Here is a 13,208-nt window from a genome sequence, read left to right as displayed (position 1 = left end):
TAGTAATGGTTAGTTCATTTCTTGTGAATCAAATTTGTGGAAATCTAATCTTCAACATATGATTATGGTTATGTTGTTACATCATGGCATTGGGTATTGAAGTTACTTAGTGATTATCTTGGGCTTAGATTGGTGGCACAATGCTTCATTCAAGAGATCAAGAGATACAATTTCGAGAAATTCAAATATTTAAATTTGGAGGAAGCCATTCTTCTTAAAAACCAATTTACCACTCCATTCATTTAAGAATCCATTTCATTACAAAATCAGCGATCATCTTACAAAATATCCAAACTACAAAATAAATTACACAAGGAAAATCCTTATTTGAAAAAGTCAACCAACCATCCTATACTTTATTCGTTTCATTTCTCCATGAGTCTTTCATGTTCAAGCTTCCGCATCATGCCCGAGTGTTGTTCAATACCACATCATGAGTTAGACCTGCAAAAACATACCAAATCACATACACATGATAGGTCATCAAGAGAAATGCATATCCTATGTGTTCACGTGAGCCAACATACCACCAAATAGACTAAAAAAAACTTTTTTTCGTGCATGTAACCGGTTACCAAAAACCAGGTAACCGATTACACCTCCCCAACATGTCATTCAAGTTGCATGTTTTCACATCTTTTTCCTGCATGTAATCGGTTATACCAAATCATGTAACCGATTACATCACCTAAAAATAGCCACAGAACACATTTTTCGTGTGTGTACCGATTACACCAAATCATGTAACCGGTTATACCTGAACCAGAAGGCCAAAATACTGCATTTTTCAGCATTGCAGAGGTTGTTTTCTATTCGAAAATTCACTCATAAATCAGTTCCAATTCGCATTGCAATTTGCATTCAATTATGCAACAACAAGTCAACCACTTTATACTACACTAATTCACTGGGATGTTGAACCACATGCAGGTCATCTAATAAATCACAAAATCTTCAATTTGCGAACTTTGTTGGTTATAATGACATATGGGATGTCTAATTTGGTGAGGATATTTCTTTTGAAGAAACGAAGGATACTGTGACGCATTATCTTTATTAAAGATTCAAACTCTATCTAGTCCGTGAAATAATCGACGACAATAACTAAATACTTTAATCAATATAAGACTATTTGAAAAAGTCTAATATTTTCATCCCTAACTAGGCAAACGATTAAGGGGAGAATAAAGTGTTCAATTTTATTGGTGGGATAATGAGTACGTAAGGAGTAAATATGATATAATAAATTAAATTTAAAATTAATCTTATCATATTTTATTAGTTAAAATTTTGATCATGAATTTGAGTTTAATTAGAAAATGATAAAAGATAAAAAACAAGTGATTGATTTATTCATAAAAATATAATTAAAAAAATGAAAATTTAATAAAATATAATATATAATTGAACATTTTTGGTTAAGTGGCAACAATACAATGAACTAAAATAAAACACTTTACCAAACCAACAGGAAAGGAAAAGCATTTTGTCATAAACGTTTTGTCTTCCTCTGTAGTTCATGATGATTTTGATAAATGGAGCATGAATCTCAATGTTACTCTTATGCTTTGAAGAAGGAAACCGAGCAAGTTGTCTTTGGGAAAGGGAAAGGATTCTAGGTCTCTCGTTTTTACTGTTTCCAGCTTCTCGTTTTTACTGTTTCCATTTCTATTTGGGAAAGGGAAGCTTCCATGCATGTTCTCTCTTTGAAGCAAGCAAGGTAAACAATACAATTCCATTCTCAAAAAATCACCTTATATTCATAAATATTTGCAAATGATGTTTTGGGTCGGTTGAAAAAAGGGTTTTGAGTCTGTATTAACTTGCCATGTAAAATTGCTTCTCAAATCTCATCATCCATCCATGTTAATTTAGGGATAAACACCACCAGGCTAGAATTGAGGTTTCGAAAGAAAGATCCTATAGTTCTATGCAACACCGACACCTCTGAAAAAATGTGTGTGTCGGACACATATACCGACATTTGTGATTATATTTAATTTATTCATTTTTTAAATTATTATCGGTGTCGCCGGTGTAGTTTAGTCTAAAAGAAATATGTTGTTTGGCAGTGCTCAGTTTGTATACTCCATAGCTATCACCTTGTTTTGCAATGAAGAGTACTATCTTCTTGAATGAAATATGTTAAGCCTAACTAAGGTAAATCCTCTTTATCTTCTACAGGATTCTTTTGTATGCTACAGGATTCTTTTGATCATGAAAATGGTGAGGGTTTTAAAGATTGTTACGATGCAAGTTGAGTTTTTATTCATGTGCTGTATTTGCATTGAAGTTCATTTGTTGCTATAGATTGGGATACTTTAGTAATTAAAAGTAGGGGTCAAGTGAGTGGGTATCATACTCAAGTCCCACATCTTCTACTGCATAAAAGAAACTATAGTGCTTACATATAAAATGAAAGCACCTCTCATTGCTATCATTTACGGAGCCGTGTGATGATGACATAGCGAACTATTCTTTCGCCTTTTACTAAAGAATACCGTGTCAGCGTCACAATTAGCGGCATACGCTAGTTTTTGGAAGAGTTCTCAATTTTGAGGGCTCTGCAATTTAGTTCAACTTTCTCAATGTTCATTGAAGATTCTTAAGCTTGATTTCTGTCCATGGTTTTCTAGTAACTTATTTGAATATTTCACAAACCACATTATTATTCATTAGTAATTTTTAAATTTAATAGGAAATGTGTATTACTACAAGGTCTTCCGGGAAACTAGATGTCAGTATTTTACAGCTGAATGATAATCTTTCTGTTATGCTCTTTGAAGTGAGAAATCTTTAGAAGTGAGAAAACAAGATTAAGAAGTGAGAAATGTGATAATCTTTCAGTATTTTACACTTTAGAAGTGAGAAAACAAGATTAAGAATTTGTTATGCTGGCCTTTGAAAATCATAATCAGATCACTTACCATATGCTTCAACTTTAGACAAATGGAATAATACAAGAGAAGAGACTCTTAGACCCACTTGATATTGATGATTGACTAGTTTTTAAACATTATCAGTTGTCTCCTTCCCACTGAAGTTGTTACTTTTTATACTCTTAAGTGAAATCCAGTGATTGGATAAAACTTTTGAAATCTTGACATATTCGGAAGTGGTTCAGTTTGTATAATCTATATGCGAAATCTTGACATATTCGGAAGTGGTTCAGTTTGTATAATCTATATGCGAAATCTTGACATAATCGGAAGTGGTTCAGTTTGTATAATCCATATGCTTAATCATTCTGTTTGAAAAAGTTAAAACGATCACCTTGTTGTGCAATAAAGAGTACTGTTTCTTTCATCTTTCATTGTAATTTATTTTTAGTGCATGAATGTTCTGCTGGCCTGCATCTGTACACTTAGGTAAAAAGCCTCTTTGTCTTCGACATGATTCTTTTGTGAGCTATAGCCATGGTAGATTTTGATCAAGAAAATGGTGAGGTCGCTAAAGACTTACTTAAATAAAAGATGGAATAAATCGTTTAGCTCAATACAGCTCCCCTGTTGCAAGGTGAGTTCTTATTCATGCGCTATGTTTGCGTTAAATTACTTCGATTATGTTATTTTCATGTCAATGTTTGTACAAATGTTAGATTAAGCTTCGGTCAGCGTGCTTCATGATTCCATCAACACATCTTTGTCTCCTAAAGATTTTTCCACCGAAAGCCTTCGGATGTAGAAAAAGTAGGGGTCAAAGCTGGGAGTTGAAGATTGTCATTTTGTGGCTGGATTATAAGTAAGTAAAATTCAATAACTTTGGTACTTGTTTGATGACGGGGTTATTTTTCTACTATTTGCTTGTCTTAGTTGTTGCCAAAACTTCTAAGTCCCATATTGCTAATGAGAGGAATTAGATAAGCTTGAAGTTATATAAAAAGGAAGCTTATTCTTCATTCAATTCTATCTTTGCGCTTGGGGCAATGACGCAGCTAGTGAGGTTCTAACCGAGGCGCGTCTATTGCTGGTTGAAAACTATTTCCAAACCCCCTCTTAGGCTTGAGGTAACTCAAGCCTTTGAGAATTTCTGGAAGGGCTCCCTTAGGGGTAAAGTCCTACAACATTAGTTAAATATATTTGTATTTTTTTTGTGATATACTTTTTAAGTCTGTATTATTGATACTCTATTTTTTTCAATTTATTCAAACTTTATTTTTTATTTTAGCATAAAATATAATATTGCAACTAACATTATAGTAGCAAAATTAACATTGATCTATGTTTTCAAGATTAAAAACGTTAACTTGAAACTAAATAAAAACTGATATAAATTGTAAGATTTGACCTGAGTTGATTTCATAACAAGAGCAAAGTTATGGATATAAATCCTAATGGAGGTTGCAAATGTGAGTTGTTGTATGAATTGTTGATCTGCTAAGTTGTAAGTAGGGGTCAAGTTGGTGTATGAATTGTTGATATGCTAAGTTGATATAAACGGTGTACATACAACTCCAACACTAAATCTTGGGAACAAATACGTCTTAGTAGTTTAGATTTAAATGATGATTATCTTTCACAAAAAAATATCATGTTAACACTAGTCCCACATCGGAATTGTTAGAGTGAATAGTACGGAACATGAGGTATAAAGAACAAGCGTGTGATTCATTGCAACATACTTACCTGGATGGGGTCAATGGATGATCATCAGGGTCCATGGCCTAGGCAAGTGACCTCCATTGCACTTAGGAGGGGTGCTAGCCTAAGGTCTACCCAAGTGGTGGAGCCTACATCATAATTTGTTGCTGTGGGGGCCTGCGTTCGCGCGGCCCCTTCCAAAATAAGTTTAATAGTTTTAGGGATTTTGGATCCTATATTTGGTGGTTGTTTTAGTGATTTTGGATCCTATATTTGGTGGTTTAGTGAAAAAGTAGAGTGTGTAAATGTCCATTAATTTGTAGAGGGTCACTTGCCTCAAAGTTAAGAAAGAAAAATCACTTTTTTAGTTGTTATGTTAAGCCTTAAAAATGGAAAGGGACCTTAAAAGGACATTGTTTTTCAGTTGATTATGTTAAGCCTTAAAAATGGAAAGGGACCTTAAAAGGACATACAATGATAATCTGTGGGTCTGTTATCACAAAAAAATTGTACACGAAAAGGTAAAAAGTGATCTTATGTACTGGTCTCCTTAGAACTATAGCATAGATCCTGTTCAAGTCAGGCCTTGCTTATTCATGCTCAGATTTCAACAATCTTGGGCCACATTGTTAATATGTTTCTAAAGTGCTTTTCTTATTTAGCATTAATTCATTTCCTTGATCAATTTTAAGTTATCATATGGAGATTTTCATTAAAAATTGCATGGTTTTTACAAAGAACTTTTTTCACATCTGAAGAATTCTTCTTTTGGATGGGGCAAATGAGGGTTTGGTTATTGTGTCATATTCTCGCGGAGTGAGTTTTAGAGAACCTTTTAAAAACCAATTAATGGAGTTCTTCAGGAACACTTGTGGATGAGAAGATTTCAGAGGAAGATATGGAGTTGTCTTCTTCCCTCAGTGAAATCTGATGTTTGGCAGGAACACTTGTGTATCTTCTTTCATTGGTGTTTTTGAATGAAATATGTCAAGTCTAACACTAAGGTACAAGATTGTTTTGTATGCTATAGCCATGGTGGTAGATTTTGATCATGAAAATTGTGAGGTATTTTTGGTTTCTCTCTGTTTCAGGTGAAAAGAACAAAACATGACGAATCAGAGCTAAGCTACGGTCTGCCCGTAGCCAGCGTTACGTCCCGTAGCACACCAGAAGCTGTGTCATATTCCATTTTCACAACAGGGTTCAGACTGCTTAAGCTGTTTTATTTCTGCATCGAACACTAATTTTAAGCCATTCTTAATAGATTTTAGGCCTTCTGGTGTGTCACTTACAAGCAACTAGACATACTTAAATCAAACATCAAGCCTTATAGTGGTACCTTGATGGAGTTCTCAGGAGACAATGCAGAAGGCACGAGATTCCTTGAATTGTGACTTTCATGGTCGATGTGTGAAAATTTTCATTTCTGAAAAGGATGTTGATGGTCGATGAAACGTTGGCATACAACCTCGCCATTGTAAGTAGACACATGCTAAATTCAATTTGAGACCTTGTATCAAAACCCCACTTAGCAATGAAGTTTTCTTTAGAGAACATGGAGATTTCAACGTCAAGAATATTTTTATGGAGTCCAACGTACATGCCCGACATGTTCTCAATATTTGGTGATTATTGTTCCTTTATTTTTCTGCTTGTATAGAATTCCTAACTTCACATTACATGTTTGTTTGAAAGTTCACAACAATATTCTAAACAAAATTTAACTTTTCGTTTTTTGTTGTTGTTGTTGATGTACTAAAAGAATACATGGATGACTATAATTTGTTTTGAGGAAAAACAATTCTGCTAGTGAAAAACACTTACTTTTATCAATAATCTTTAGTTTCACTTCTAAAATAGAATTCCAGAAAAACGACATTAGTTGAGAGTTTAAAGCCTAAAAAATTCATAAATGCACTCCAAAAATCAAGTAAAATGACTTAAAAAGAATAATGGCAACAAAATCAATGATACCGACGAAGTGAAAGAGTGTTGTTTCACTTCCACGTTGACCTACGTGACATGCATGCTTTGTGGAATTGGTGTCCTTTGCCCTGCAAACCCCGTTCGTTTTCAAGCATATGTGAGCCCACGAAACTCCCTGTGTTTATGGACAATGTGTTTATGGACAATATTATAGAGAAAATTGATCCTTGGATCATGGACAATATTATAGAGAAAATTGATCCTTGGATCATTTTTTATAGGAGCGTGCATAATATCCACACAAAAAAATTACCTCTTAATACTTGTATGTTGAATCCTGTAATGCACAAAAATGGCATTAGATAGACAACCTAGATCCATGACTAGGTTTTACTTTAAACATAGACATGGCATTGGACCTCATTCCTCCAATATGAATTGAGAACTATAAGACCATCCAACTTCCATCCAGCGTGTTCCTCAACAAATGACCTCTTGCTTCGTTGAAATTTTACCTGAGTAACTCCTTGATTTGCTTGCTTTCCATAAACAATACCTTTGGGAACCAGTATCTTCCCATAAAAAAATACACTAAGATCAAGTCATAGTAAAACCAAAATCAAATATGAAATAGTAACATTATGTAACTCATGACAAATCTCGTTACAAAACATAAATGTTAGTATGAAATTTGACAATGTTAGAAATTGGCACAAAATAAGGCCCACTTCAACATACAAGACACTGAAAATTATGATGTAAGGTTCGCGTAGAATCAGTGTATTGAAACAATGGAGCATTTAACCTACCACCCCCTCTTTTATACCTGGTACCCCCATATTTTCATATTGAAGAAACTTTCTCTGCTATTATTTACCAATTAAAATTAACATTTCTTCAAAACATGTTGACTACAAGTCGGGGAGATTTATGTCGAAGTTGAGATGTTGTAATCACCGTGTTGAAGTTGCAGCTAAGTTTAATCAGAGTCTGGTTTCAAAAAAGTATTATCAACATTAAGCATCGGTATAACACTCCATTTTGTGCCAACTTGCACGGTTTTGTTTCGAGACAGTGTATACAACATATTGGAAAGGAACTAAAATGGGTAAAACTGGTTGGTGCAAACCAAGATGTATGTGGTTGCTTCATTAGAACAACACACGTGTTATTGTGTGTGTGTCAACTTGTCGGTTTTCAAATACAAGGCAATCTTGTTCCTTTAGAACTAATTCATAGTTTTTGGAAGAAATTACACATTGAAGAGCATGATGTCAATCATGAAGAAAGTCATACATAATTGGATTTAGAAATAGAGTGTGAAGAGTTGAAGACATATTTCTGTACTTTGGATATCATAGGCCATAAAGTGTTGAAAAAAAAGGTTCGGGAACTAACACATTCATCCGTAACTTTTATGTTTCCACCATCGATGAAGTACAAGCCAAAGATGGGAGTCAAGAAGAGCAAAAAAGGTCAAGAAAGTGATGTTCATCGTGATCCTTCACAATGGGAGTATGGTGAGAGCTTGTAGGGGAGTCAGACTATAAAGAGATCATCCATAAAACCAACTGAAAGTCAACCGTCAAGTATGCCGGCTAGAAGTCAATCGTCCACTGCTTCTTCGAGAGATGTTTACTTGTCCAAGTTTCCTGATTTGTTACATCCATGATTCCACATATTCATTACATTGTTGGTGTTAGTGATGATGGGAATTTTGGTTTTCATACTATTGTAGCTTTTATTGGATGGGATGAAGAGTCGTGGCCTTTGATTCGAATGCAATTAGATACTCAAGTTCATCAACAACCTCAATTGTTTTCCAATTTGTTCTATGACACAGTCTTTACATTTAGGAATGTGTTACGAGTAGAACACTTGGGTGTGCAGGATATTGATAATGGATTACCCTATTACTTGTAGATACAATGTCGTATTTGTCTCTCTGTCGAAGAGACTTAACATCACATTTTTCCCTCTTGCCTTAGCTCCACCTATGTATACGAGCAATCATAAAATCATTGTTGTTGGTTTTGTCAACAACAATAATTGTGTTCGTGTAAAGTTGAAACCCTATTGTCCATTGTTTCTTGTCACTGAGCGTTGGAGACAAAATTGTATTAAAGATGCAAAAGCATGTAAAGTAGATACAATGTCGTATTTGTCTCTCTGTCGAAGAGACTTAACATCACATTTTCCCCTCTTGCCTTAGCTCCACCTATGTATACGAGCAATCATAAAATCATTGTTGTTGGTTTTGTCAACAACAATAATTGTGTTCGTGTAAAGTTGAAACCCTATTGTCCATTGTTTCTTGTCACTGAGCGTTGGAGACAAAATTGTATTAAAGATGCAAAAGCATGAGAATCAGCATATGTGAGACGCATTAGGCACTAGAAAGATAAAGTTATGAGGTTATCCTAATTTGTTTTGTATTCTTGTATGTAGCAGTGTTTTTAATATATGTATATATTTTATTGGTTTTTTTATCGAATCAATTATTCTAGAAAAATTAATGAAGTTAAAAATGAACAATTTTTACTAAATGTATACCAGAAATGTCATAATTTTTAAAATTTTCTATTAAATACCAGAAATTTCACAATTTCCAGAATTTTATGATAATTATCGAAAATTTTACAATTTTCGGTAAGAGAGCACATGTCTTCACCGAAAATTTCAGAAGTTTTGGTATGTATATATTGAGATTTCTAAATTATCATTACATTTACCTTTGTAACGGTAAAAAAATGTAATTTTCAAAAAAAGTCGGTAAATACTCAAAATTTCTGGTACGCCCTGGCATGTTTTGAAAATTTCGGTATTTAATGAAGGTATAACAGTAAAATTGCTCTAAATGTGAGGGTGCTAGGTACAATTGGGGATGACATGTTAAATGCTCAAAACAGTGACATTCATGATAAAATCAAACTTTGTGAAAAAAAATAATACTACCTCTGGTCCAATTTATAAAAGACACACTACTTTTTAGATGCGTTAAATAATTAACGTGTTTGGTTCATATATTGTCCATTTATTGGTTATTTGATGTATTTAAAAAGTAAGTTGTCTATTATGAATAGGACAAAGGTAGTATAACGATAAAGTACCCATTATGACATAGACGGTGGAACTTGGAAGCGCAAAGCCACAACAAAACAGAGAGTTAAGTTTTGAAATATGAAATGCATGATAAGATTTCTTCTTGCCATCCCCCATTTTTGACCTAGCACCCCCATATTTTGTAATAATGATAATTTTATGCTTTTATTACCGGACATTTAAAAATCCGGTATAAGGTTTAACCAAATTTTTGGCAAAAATCCAAAAATCTCTTGAATTTTTTGCAAAGATTCAGAACCTGTTGAAGTTTTACCGATTTTTTAAATTATTTCTAGATTTTTAGTAAAACTTTGAATATGTTTAGGAGTGTTATCCTTTTTTTTAGGAAAAATCCGGAATTTGCAAGATTCTACCATCATTATTACCAAAGCTTTCCACAAATAAGACAAATTTTGTTGTATACCGATTTTTTTTTTTGCATAAACCCAAAAATCTGATAGTTAAGTATGCTTCAATTGTGGGGTCCAGATCCCGATGGTTCCCATGTAAATTTTACTCAGTTTTCACCATTGATGTTGTGCGTTTTACATAAATGATTCCTTTATATTGATGATATTTTTGACATTGATAATTTATTTTGTATATGTTGTAAATGTCAGATATTTCCCTTTTTACCTGACATTTTGGCATGGGCTCAGTCTGTTGGTAAACAACATGATATTATTGATGTTACTATTCGTTCTGATACCACAAATGGGATAAGAGATATAAAAAAATTTGATTATGGGCTGTGAGAGAGGAGGAAATTACCAGAAGAAGGATGCAATTGCAGGAAGTTATGCTTTGAAAGTGAAATGTCCATTTATGTTGCAATCTATGCCGATTGGAAGTAGTTGGAAGGTTACAGTTAGGTGTGAGTTTCACAATCATACACTTTCTAAGGGCTTATATGGGAATGACATATTAGGTCGTGTAGAAGATCATGAAAGAAAGTTTGTGATTGACATGACCAAATACAATATGGCTCCGAGATACATAGTTGCTGCTTTGAAAGATAGAGATCGAAAAAACCTAATGAGTGTTATCTAAGTCTACAAGACAAGATCTACATACAGGACGAGCAAGAGAGGTTCGTTGACTGAAATGTAACATCCTCTAAGTCAGAGTACGAAGAGATCATGTACAAAACCAACTGAAAATCAACCGTGTAACGCGTCTTCAAAACTAAAATATTTGTCTCACATTCTTGTCTTCTTACATTAGTACATTGATTACATTGTTGATATGGAAGAGGATGGAAATTGTGATTTTTTGGCTATTGCAGTTTTACTTGGATAGTGCGAAGAGTCTTGGCATTTAGTTCAAACACAGTTAGATACTGAAGTTTATTAACACCATCAATTGTATTCCAATTTGTTCTATGACACGACACCGAAAGTTAGGAATGTGTTGTGGGTAGCTAGCTTGGGTGTGCAGGGTCGTGAGAAGTGGATGATGATTTTTGATATGAGTTACTTTATTGCTTCTAGATATAATGTTATATTGGTCTTGTTGTCCAGGAACCTTAACATTACATTATTCCCATCAGTGATAGCTTCATGCATAACTTTAAGTAGACACAAAATGATTGCAATTGGTTTTGTTAACAACAATCATTGGATTCATGTGAAGTTGAAATACAATTGTCCTTTACCTCCCGTCACAAACCCATGGAGACAAACTGTAGTAAAGTTGCAAGAGCATGTGAATCATATGCGAGACATATTATGCATTGGGAAGAAGAAGTTAGGAAGTCTACATAATTTATTTTGTAACGATATTATATCACTTTTGCATTATATGTATGTGTTTTATCTGATATAGTTTTTTAAAAATGTAAAAAAAAAATAAGTTTTTCCATTATTTCTTTACTGCCTACCAAATTTTTGAAATTTTTTGAAAATTTTGTTGTGTACCAGATATTTCAAAAAATCCGGTAGATTTTATATGTTACTTGTTCTTTCCAAATATCCAGTAATTTTGTCCCAGATATTTTAAATTTTTGGTATTCTCCACCATTTTTCATAAATCCTTGAATTTTTACCGACAATTTACAAAATATTTGGTATTTTTGTATAATTTTTCTAAATATCCGATACACTTGAAAAAAATCCATAAAATCTTATCAAAACGGTAAAAAATGCTAAATAAATGTGGTATTTGCGTAAAAAAATTCATTATTCATAAAAAATAGGAAATTTTTAATAAGGGCAAGAACGTAATCACAGCCCCCTTGTGGGGATGCCAGGTCAAAAATGGGATGGCATAAAGGAACCTCGTGCATGATAGACCAAATGACTCTTTGAAATGGATATTTGTTTTATTGGGTCCATTTTATTTTATTTTTCAAATATTAATTCTATAAATGTTTATTCTCTACCGTAATATCAATTATTTTAATAAACATAATATAAATTTTAAAAAAAATAAAATTTAAAATAAGTGTAGTTAGTTTTATTGATATTTTAAAAATCATAGTTTTAAAACTCGGACATGATAAGTTAGTATGTTGTGCCGTTTTTGTATTCAAGACGATAAAATATGGTCAAAATTCAGTTAAACTGTCAAATTTGTTTAAATTGATGTTATCCAATTCGATCTGGTTCATGAAATTGGCTAGTAAATATATATATTTTTTAAAAATAATTAAATTTAAATGTCATTGTCTTATTTGAAAAAATCTAAGTCTCATATAGGTTAAAAATGTATATCATAAGGAGAGTGAATCTATCTTCTTACATGTCAGTTTTGTAGGGATAAGTTAAATCAAACTTTAATACTTACAAAATATCACGTGGTTAACAATTCGAGTCATCCACCATTTATATATGTGCACCATATCCAAAAAAAATGATGAACGCAACAAGTGTATTAGAAAAACCAAGTGTCACATATCAATAATTAAGATCACTCACAATTTATATATAGGTATGAAACTCTCAGCGAAGAGTTAGACTTTGTTTAGTAAAAATAACGGTTGACTGATAAGTTAGCTTATAACTTATGTTTGATGGCTGATGATTGATAGTTTATAACTTATAGCTGATAATTGATGATTGATAGTTGATAAGCTAATTAAAATGTTTAGTAAAATTAACGTTTAACGAACTTATAAATGTAAAATGAGATCAAAGATATTTAATACATATCTATTTTAGGGGTGTGCATGGGTTGGATCAACCCACAAAACTCAGTCAAACCCATCCAAAAAAATCCAAAAAATTGGATTAAGTCGGGTAATTGGGTGGATATTGGTTTTAAAACTAAAAAACCCATTAAAAAAATCGAGTTTCGGGTAATACCAAACTCAAGTCCAAAAAACCTATCAACCCGCTAATCAAACATTTATTATTATAATTTTAATGATTATGATAAATATTAACTTAGTTGTTGCAATTTTAGTCTCTTAATATTTACTATTTTTAGTGAACCATGATTTTAACTAATTTTAAATGTAACACTTTTAGTTAGTTTTACATTAATATAATTTCATGTCATGCAACTTAAGTTTGTTGGTAGTATTTTATGATGATTTTTATTAGTTGATGATATCATTTATTATTTTAAGATGCTAAAAGATAGTAAAATCATGTTATCTAA

General features: G+C 32.7%; 3 protein-coding genes, 1 long non-coding RNA gene and 3 other non-coding genes across 14 annotated transcripts in view; 6 read left to right on the top strand and 1 right to left on the bottom strand.

Moving 5' to 3' along the window:
• LOC127120108 (uncharacterized) overlaps nucleotides 1-6,316 on the top strand; it is a 38,073-nt gene extending 31,757 nt beyond the window's left edge. Inside the window, exons 2-5 of one of the 2 annotated variants that reach the window (XM_051050495.1) lie at nucleotides 1,498-1,720; nucleotides 2,185-2,226; nucleotides 3,599-3,741; nucleotides 5,339-6,316. In XM_051050495.1, coding sequence (XP_050906452.1) covers nucleotides 1,553-1,720; nucleotides 2,185-2,226; nucleotides 3,599-3,741; nucleotides 5,339-5,459 — 474 coding nt within the window. In that variant the 5' untranslated portion in view covers nucleotides 1,498-1,552 and the 3' untranslated portion in view covers nucleotides 5,460-6,316. Of the gene's footprint in view, nucleotides 1-1,413; nucleotides 1,721-2,184; nucleotides 2,227-2,698; nucleotides 3,018-3,598; nucleotides 3,742-5,338 lie in introns of those variants that run through there. The other variant, XM_051050496.1, reaches the window with a different exon arrangement.
• LOC127120107 (uncharacterized) overlaps nucleotides 1-13,208 on the top strand; it is an 83,615-nt gene that overhangs the window by 31,766 nt on the left and 38,641 nt on the right. For 2 of the 7 annotated variants that reach the window (XR_007803084.1, XM_051050493.1), the window contains one exon: nucleotides 5,672-6,316. The exons of 3 other annotated variants lie outside the window; for them this stretch is intronic. Coding sequence is in view for 2 of the 4 variants with exons in the window: in XM_051050493.1 (XP_050906450.1) it covers nucleotides 5,672-5,675 (4 nt within the window). In the remaining 2 variants the exon portion in view is untranslated. Of the gene's footprint in view, nucleotides 1-5,463; nucleotides 6,317-13,208 lie in introns of those variants that run through there. 2 more of the 7 variants (XR_007803088.1, XM_051050489.1) reach the window with 2 other exon arrangements.
• Nucleotides 1,425-13,208, top strand: part of LOC127120109 (uncharacterized) — a 50,425-nt gene continuing 38,641 nt past the window's right edge. Inside the window, exon 1 of the mRNA XM_051050497.1 lies at nucleotides 1,425-1,483. The gene's annotated coding sequence lies outside the window, so the exon portion shown is untranslated. The remainder of the gene's footprint in view (nucleotides 1,484-13,208) is intronic.
• Nucleotides 2,448-2,564, top strand: LOC127124615 (U5 spliceosomal RNA). Its single transcript, XR_007804087.1, has one exon. It is a non-coding gene; the product is annotated as a U5 spliceosomal RNA (small nuclear RNA).
• On the bottom strand, nucleotides 3,624-5,340 carry LOC127120116 (uncharacterized). The gene is made up of 2 exons (XR_007803107.1): nucleotides 5,039-5,340; nucleotides 3,624-4,981 (listed from the first exon to the last, which is right to left on the bottom strand). It is a non-coding gene; the product is annotated as an uncharacterized LOC127120116 (long non-coding RNA).
• LOC127124404 (U4 spliceosomal RNA) lies at nucleotides 3,908-4,057 on the top strand. The gene has a single exon (XR_007803903.1). It is a non-coding gene; the product is annotated as a U4 spliceosomal RNA (small nuclear RNA).
• Nucleotides 4,618-4,778, top strand: LOC127124089 (U1 spliceosomal RNA). Its single transcript, XR_007803727.1, has one exon. It is a non-coding gene; the product is annotated as a U1 spliceosomal RNA (small nuclear RNA).

This window comes from Lathyrus oleraceus, chromosome 2, assembly GCF_024323335.1.
Source record: "Lathyrus oleraceus cultivar Zhongwan6 chromosome 2, CAAS_Psat_ZW6_1.0, whole genome shotgun sequence".
In the NCBI taxonomy this organism is placed as follows: domain Eukaryota; kingdom Viridiplantae; phylum Streptophyta; class Magnoliopsida; order Fabales; family Fabaceae; genus Lathyrus; species Lathyrus oleraceus.
This window is presented reverse-complemented; position numbering and strand designations above follow the sequence as displayed.